An 8,637-nucleotide genomic window follows, 5' to 3' on the forward strand; every position below is an offset into this window, starting at 1 on the left:
GAGAGGAGAGGAGAAAGGAGAGGAGAGGAGAAAGGAGAGGAGAGGAGAAAGGAGAGGAGAGGAGAAAAGAGAGGAGAGGAGAAAGGAGAGGAGAGGAGAGAGGAAGAAGGAAGAGGAGAGGAGAAAGGAGAAAGGAAAAAGGAGAGGAGAGGGAAAAGGGGAAAGGGAAAAGGAAAAGGAAAAGGAAAGGGAAAGGGAAAGGAAAGGAAAGGAAGGAAAGGAAAGGAAAGAGGGATCTGAGAGGAGTTGCCAGGTTGACTGGAAGGTGATCTAGCAGGGGGTGTTCCTACCAACCCTAGGAAGTAAGATGTCCATTTCCCCAACCAGACAATGGAGTGAACACTAGGTACCCTCCTCAGCAAGGCTGTGAGGACAAAGTGTGTGGGGAGGGCGGGGCGAGGTAACACACAAAAAGTATTTAGTACAGAGTCTGGCACAAAGTAAGTGCTCAGTTAGCTGCTAGGATTATTGCAGCCATCGGGGAGAAGGGGGCGCTGAGAAGGACTCCCAGGCAGCTCTTGCACCTGCCTACTTCTGAGTTCAATCTTAGCCCAGTGCTTCTCCAATGGTGGTCTCCACACCACCACCAGCAGCAGCGTCACCTAGGGACTTGTCAGAAGTGCAAACTCACAGGCCCCCCAAGAACTACGGTCATAAACTAGGGCTGAGGTCCAGCAATTTGTGATCTAACAAGCCCTCCCAGTTATATGCGTGAAGGAACCGCAGATTTAAACACCTGTTTTCTCTGGTCTGAGGGTGTGCCTCGCGATACCACCTTTCACTGGAACTCCTCGCCCAGCCTGGTCCAGTCCAGAGGATTCCTGCAAACACGCCACTCCCAGACACACTGGTGTAGCACTAACCACCTCTGAGTCTTAAGAGAAACTGGGCAAGTTTGTGTTCCCTACCTGGGCCCGAGGCTCCATCTGTAAACTACCTAAACCTGTACTGTCACCTAGGAGACGCTCCCTAATTAAGGACTGTTCGATGGTCACTACTGAACCTACTATCTGATTTGATTCTACTATAAACATGAGAGTACAGAAATACTCTACCACTGTCAGAAACTAAATCACTTGTCGCTTGATGAAAGCCATCCAACCCGATAAAAGAACCAAGATTAGAACACAAATCTCCCAACTATGACTTCTGCTTCTTTTATTAGGTAAGTCTGTTTCTACAGTATCAAGAACATTCATTCCAAAATAAAAAGTTACATTTCAGTACTGTCAGTGTGATGTACTACTTCCATCCACATCCACGAAAGACCGTATTCTTTAGAAATGGATGGTTGAGGCCACGTGGAAATTTTTCAGTGGTAGCTTTCAGTAAAAATTAAATCATAAAATAAGTATACTTACCTGTTATCTAAACCTTAATATTTACACTAACTGCAGGAAGAGTTGAAATGAAAAAAACAACTCTTTTATTTTTAAGCTTTATTTTATCACCCTTATGAAACACACATCAGAAAGCATATCAACAGTGCATCTTATGGTAAGTCAGTTTACAACAAAACTGAACAAGGCAATTGTGTTTACAGAAAAAGTTTTCAGCAAAAAACTACACGCAATACAGTCCATTGAAACGCAGTGTCCGTACTTTTTAGGTATATAGGAAAGTGAAAAATAAAAGTTCTTTGCTACTTAGCAAGAAAAAACAAGTCTAAAAGACTTGAATAGGAATCAGGGATTTAGGGATTTCAGAAAAGAACTTCTTGGTACTGATACACATCTACATTTATAGTCCCATTTACTTTGAAAAAGAAACAACAAAAACTCACAAACAGTAAGACATCACCAAGAACAGAGAACCATAGTGCCAAGAAATGCCAAGACCAATAGGCTACTGAAACAACTGGTAGAAATGTTACAGACTATTCACTGTGTACTGTAATATTCTTGTAGTTCTGAGGTGAAGGTAAACCAACAGGAGAGAATACTCCTTATAACTGGCTTTGGTTTTGAGTGATCTTTCACATTTTTTCTAACCACACCTTCTTATCAAAAACATAGCAATTACATGTTACTGAGGGAAAAGAGGAGTAGATTTTAATCCTCATAACCAACCTTTCCAGTGCTGATATAGGAAGCCATGAGCTGTTACCATCTATTGATCATAACTGGATTTCTAAGAGTGATCAAAAAGGTAACAAAGATGGAGCCCTTTTTGGGAAAAAATACCCCTTCTACCCCAGATTTGACACTGTTAAGAGGATATAAAGGAATGTTAAATCATTTAAGATTTTCTCAACAAAGAATTAAGAATGAAAAGAGTAAATCCTGCCGGAAAAGATATTAAGAGCTTTACATTCTGCAAAGTAAATATTCTACAGAGATGCAGCTTTAACTTTTTTTTTAATTATAATAAATAAACACTACTTACTTCCATAAGGTACTAGAACTCTGAGGCAAGTGCACACTCATACCCACTGCACCCAATGTGCAAAGGGAAATTCGGAGATGGCTAATCCCGTTTCTTTCTGATCCTGGATTTGCATGAGTATTGATGCACACCAAACACACAAAAACTGGAGTTTAAATATTTATTTTTAAAAATTAGGTCAAACTGAATATGGATACCTAATCTGGTTGTGTATGCTCTTAAAATGATTTTCTGGGGAAATGACGATGAGGAATGTGTAGGAAAGGCAATGTTCTATGCTAGAGGTACCACACCTGCATTTTTACAAAGAAATGATCACTTTTTGATCATAAACTAGATGGAAGATTATGAACACCAGTTAAGGAAGCTGTTTTCCTCCGCTCACCTTTCTATTTTATGACTTTTCTTCTTCTTTACTCTTAAATTTGACAGATTTCTGACAACCCATGCTAACAAAATAATACAGCCATCCGTAATTCCAACAACCAAAGCGATTCTGTGTCTGTATGCATGATTTAGAACACCGTCACCACGTCTGCTCTCACACACTCCTGACATCGTGAATACCAGTAAGAGGTGAGCCTAGAAGGGGAAGGCAATTGTAACGGGGGGGGGAGGGGGGGTCGCGGGGAGCAGAAGAGTTAACTACATATAATTCTCTTGCTGACAATCAAGAGTCTAACAAAATAAGCTCTTTTCTGCACAACAAGGATTAATGGTCGGTTCAGGCTTGCCTCTATGAACCTACGTACAGTTTCCTTTAGGATACTGTGGAAGCTACTCTGTTTAATGGGAAATAACACTCAGGCAATCATCTGATAAGCTTCCCATGAATTCCAGCATTTATGGTGAGATAAACATAACCCCATGATTATGACAACTGTCTGAAAAGCACAAACAGAGCGAATCTAAAACATTAATCCTCATAGGCAATGCAAGGAACAACAAAGTGCTGAGCTGTAGGAAGATGAATAAAAACTTTTTACCAGGAAAACAAAAGGTTGTATAGACTTTATATCTTATATCCCGAAGATCACCTTAATTACACCTATAAAATATACAATCTCCTAAATGCTCTCTGGTTTATAGATATTTCTTTTATAGCCCATTTCTCCTATAAAATTGCAGCAAAAATAGTTAAAATTGTTTACCTCCTTCTTAAATATCCACAGTACTTGTCGATTACGTGCCACTGTGTCTACCTACTGGTCATCACACAATTAAAAAAAAAAACTGACAAACAGCAAGGTGGGAGAGGCGGCTAAGATAACCAAGCATGACATCCTGCGGTATCAGGCAGAGAAGCAGCTAATCTTAAACAAAATGAAACAAATTCGTTAAATTTCTGGGTACTTTAAAAACTAAAATATGCATGTCCCTCTGTAACTAAGAAAATGTAACTTATTCAAATCCAAATCCAAGAGGTTCAGAGGAGTTCCACATGATAGAGAGTCCACATCTTTATATCCACTGAGAAAGCTTACTAGTAATACTAATTTGGGAGGACTACCATCTCAAGTAAAGGTGATTTACTGAGCACCTTAAGAAGAAATGGAAATTCTCAGCTAATGATGACCAAAAGTTGGTCTGTATGTGACCACATCTGCCAAGAAATAAATTCTATCAGAGAGCCAGAGTAGTAAGATTTGAAGAAGGAACCTGGTATTAAAAATGGAACTACATCCCAGAAGAATCAGATTCTGCCAGGTCACTCTGGCTTTCCATCGTATGTAATATTGGGGGGGGGGAATCAAATATGAGTAGTTTCACACTTACAAAATAAAGGTAAATGAAGGAAATTTTGGATTTTTACACTGTGTGACTCAATACAAAAGTTATTCCAAGGAAAAGGCAGAGGTGCAATAAATTATCATCATCTGGGAGCTTTCACCCAAATGAGTTTTAATATTTTTCATGAAACACAAGGCACTTGCTTAAATCTTTGACTGTCTCCACATCCACCAGACTAAAATTTCGTCATGATGCAATGCCATCTGTACCCTAATCTGAAGGACGCCACTTAGCATGTACCCTTGCATAAAATTCTAGGTAAAACACATAGTTACTGAGTGTCTCTCCCAGAGCCTCACCCAGGAACTATGATATTGTAATCACCCATCAATTTCTACAGTGCTGATTTTCATTAAATTACAAAAACTAAAATGTCACGCTGCCGAGTAAAACTAATGGCAGAAATGATCAAGTCAGAACGTAAGACCTAAGAATTAGAAAATGATGACAAAGTGTTACCTGCATCTGATGAGCAAACGCAAAGGAGCCGGGAAACAGCATGTGAGCACTCAACCTTGGATATGCATTTATTCCAAAAGGGTAACTGATGCCCTTAGCAGGGTGAAAGCCCAGTGTATTGAAATAGAAACACACCTTATGCCCAGAGTTTCTCTTCAACTTCCTCTACATGGCAGCACTGTTTCTGGCAAGCATTCCTGATCACAAATGTGCTCAGAGATTGAAATATAATCTAGAAGGCAAGTTAAATAAGAATTCAAGGATCTTTTTTTTTTTTTTAAAGGTTAACTTAACATATCTCAGCATGCTTTAGCAGCTGGAGTACCAAAAAGAAGGCAATCCTTGTCTCAACGAAAACAAAGGAAAGGACAGGTAAAACTGTATTTATGGTTTTGTTCTAAAAGCAGCCAGTTTTGGCTCAAGGCATAGCAGAGAGGGAATTTCCCCGAAGAGTTGCTCTACTGATGGCCACAGACCAAAGGAAGACATCCAGTGGTAGCAAGTGCAATCTCTTACTGCAAGAGGATAATTTTTTATTATTCCTTTAAAATGCAGCCAATAGTTGGAGTTAGTGCTATCTTTTACTGAGCTGTCGGACACCACTTGCTCTCCTTGAAATCGAGCATTCGAGTTTTGGAAGTGGCTAGCTAGCGACCTCCTCTGAATGTTTCCCAAGAACCAAAGATTTCCTACAGAATAATCAATTTACATGTCTTTTCTGGGCCAAAAATGTACCATGACGAAACCATGGAATAAGAAGAAATTGGAAAGGCAAGAGGAAAGGAAGCACAGACGTTAACTTAGGGAAAGAAAAACTACCTGAGATCAAATTTGTCCAAAAGAGTAAGGTTTAAGTGACAAAAACCCTCGCCTCTTTACCCTGCCTCTCAAAAAGAAAATTCCTAGGTTTTTAGTAACTTCAAGAAATCAAAATCTCTGTGTATATATTTCACCCTAAAAGAATCATAAAAATTGCATCTTTTGGTAATATTTGGTTCAGGCTTGAGAAAGACAGTAAGATTAAACTTCTTATAATATCAGAGGAGGGAGGGAGGATCTGCAAATGTCATCTTTGGTAGTAATGGGCTAAAAGCTATAAAATCACCATTTAAATCGCAGGAGGCATCTTTTTTCAATTCTGTGGCTTTAATATAAAATATTTAATTCAATGCATGGTTACTTAGGCTCATCAATTAGTCCCTTAGCTCCCTTAAAATCTAGTTAGCATCTTCTGTAATACAATTCTACAGTGTCAAACACTACACATAGGTATGAATACAACAGCAATAAGACAATCCAGGAATGCGGTGAAATTCAGCATCAAGATGCTAGCAGCATACTGCATCCCTAAGCTCGGAAGCCTACCTGCAGTTTACTTGTCAGGGTTTTTTCTTGGTGGGGGTGGGGGGAATGAGAAAGGGACATGCGCTAGCCTAGAATACCTGCCCTTAAGAAGAACTCATTTGTATTCTGTGTTCATCGGTATATATGGAAGAACCTAGTGTTTCTAATCACTGAAGCTGCTACCCCTACAAACATTTGTTTTAGGAAAGCTTACGTCTCCAGAGTATTGGTTACACTCTCTTGAATTTTTATTTGGAAACAAACCAGCTAATCAATTTCTGAGAGGGCCAAAATGAGAAATAACAGTTCCTCCTAAGGGCACCTACTAGGCACTTACAATTTTCCCTTGGGGACCATGCCACAAGGCCTTTTGGCAATTCATAAATCAGCCTCCTTACACCAAATTTGGCTTCATAATAAATATTAAGGGTGAGTCCTGAATAATATAACTGTAAATAACTCAAATGTCAAATAGTAATAGTAATATGAATAGGTAAGATAATTCATCCTCTGAAATGTAAATTCCTAGTTGGGCTCTCAATAACCTGCATGGCACACACAAGGAAAGACTCTATGAGGAGGCTTCCAGCAGGGAAAGATATAAAAGGCTTTTTCCTTAGGAAAAAAAATTAAAAATTTTCATTTAGATAAGGAAATAAGAAGAAAATTCATAACCTGTATACAACTTTTTTTTTTGTATAATCAGTGCTTTATAAAGGTTTCCTAAGTTTTAAACCTTTGAAGTCAATCTACCATAAAGTGGGAGGAATCCATAATTACAATTCCTAAAACCACGTCATCAACCCATGTTCACAAGCTCATGCATACCAGCATCCTGTGCTCAGGGACACATTAGATTGCCGAGAATCCTTCTAAGAATTCTTTATGAGTTTCTCTTCCTTTCTACTTCCATCTTATGAGAGCTACACCTTTCTTAACTTCCCTGCAGTCAAAAGCCAGACCATCTGGGATGCTGTTCCTCTAGCTTCTCTTCAGCTACAGAGACAGGCAGAGAACGGGTGAAGAGGAGACATAGGGGAGGGAAGGGGATGACAGAGAAAGGAAAGAAGAAAAAAAAGAATCCTGGATTGTTCACTTTCTCTTTGCCTATTTTTTCTTTTCCCTTCACTGAACATCTTTCTTTTTGACCCACTCAATTTCCATCATTGTAGGCAGAACTGTATCTTGAGAAATCGTACAATGATCACAGGAGATTCCGTACAAAAAAGATGAGCTAATCAGGGTCTCAAGGAGACTGGAGGATAGGGTGATCTTTTGCTTTGTTCCAATCACTTTAAGAGAGTTTCAGTGTAACTCAGTCTAGACTCATTTGTTCTGAGCTTCTCAGGAATGAACTATTTTCTTACTTACATTCTATCAGATAGACCAACTCTCAAAAAACATGTATCCTGACAGATATGAAACAGCTAGGGAAGAGATAGGTATAGACTGTATTAGCTCACAAGATTCACACTATAAAGCACGCTGACTCAAATCTTCTCTAATCTTTCATACCTGCACACTCACTCAAGCATACATACTAGACATAAAAATTGTGCAAGATCAAGCATCAGCTTTCTATTTGAAAAGCCTTAATTTAAAAAAAAAAAAAGAAAGAAAAAGAAGTAGATAGGCTCACTGCAGTTTCTTTAAAGGAATATTCAGTACTACAGTACTCCTTTAAAAAAATTTGTAACTCAGTGTTAAGAACACAGTAGGTAATTGCTGCTTGACAGTTACTTAACAATGACTGGGAGCATCCAGGGCCAGCTATGAATATCAGTGATAAGGAAGAACCACCTGACAACATAAAGGAACAATCTGTAAGGGATGTCACCAACTCTTGACAAATTTGTTAATATTCACTATGACATGATATTATTCATCCTTGCTTCATGATCACATGAAATAATTAATCTTTTTAGGTTACATACTGAAGAGCAGCATTCGCCCTACTGCACAAAAGAAGGTTGCCCATATGGATGCTCTAGAACCCCTCAATGTATAGCTGAGAGGTCTTGTCCTACTCAGTGCCAAACGTCTGCAATGCAGCCACATGAGTAGGATTAAATAAATGTACAAAGTATTCCCTTAAAATGGTAAGGGGGTACTTCTGCATTCAGATATAGAATACAATAACCCAGGAAATGGAGGAGGAGAAACAGGAAAGAATCCTTAGGTTACTGATTAAAGCAAAGTTTGATACAGATATCCCCTCTTGTAGGCACTCAGCGGGTAGAATGTAGCCACAACAAACTTGCCATCAAACATCCTTCCAGTCAGTAATTTCTGAGCAGCTTTGGAATCACCAGCATTTGCATACTCAACAAAAACCTGTAAGAGGACAGAGAAAACAAAGTCGGCTTCATTTCCATCAAGACTGTTCTAGAACAGGGCTTCTCCAACTTTAGTGTACACACACGTATCTTTTGGGGGCCTTGTTACAATGCAGACTTGTTTTCAGGAGGTCTAAGGCGGGCCTGAGTCTCTGCATTTCTAAATCAACTCCCAGGTGATGCCAATGAGGCTGTTTCATGGACCACATTTTTGGGCAGCAAGGTTTAGAGTACTTCCTTAACTCTGTTCAATTCTGAAAAACCCATGGAAGACAAGCTGAGTGAAAAATGTACATCCATTGGCCATGTTCTTGCAGGAGTG

General features: G+C 39.2%; 1 protein-coding gene across 1 annotated transcript in view; it reads right to left on the reverse strand.

Annotated features, from left to right (window-relative positions):
• Positions 1 to 1,424: 1,424 nt before the first annotated feature.
• UHMK1 (U2AF homology motif kinase 1) overlaps positions 1,425 to 8,637 on the reverse strand; it is a 25,541-nt gene continuing 18,328 nt past the window's right edge. The window contains exon 8 of the mRNA XM_081825241.1: positions 1,425 to 8,313. Coding sequence (XP_081681367.1) covers positions 8,167 to 8,313 — 147 coding nt within the window. The 3' untranslated portion in view covers positions 1,425 to 8,166. The remainder of the gene's footprint in view (positions 8,314 to 8,637) is intronic.

This window comes from Leptonychotes weddellii, chromosome 6 (assembly GCF_054177405.1).
Source record: "Leptonychotes weddellii isolate Sample4059 chromosome 6, ASM5417740v2, whole genome shotgun sequence".
Classification (NCBI taxonomy): Eukaryota; Metazoa; Chordata; class Mammalia; order Carnivora; family Phocidae; genus Leptonychotes; species Leptonychotes weddellii.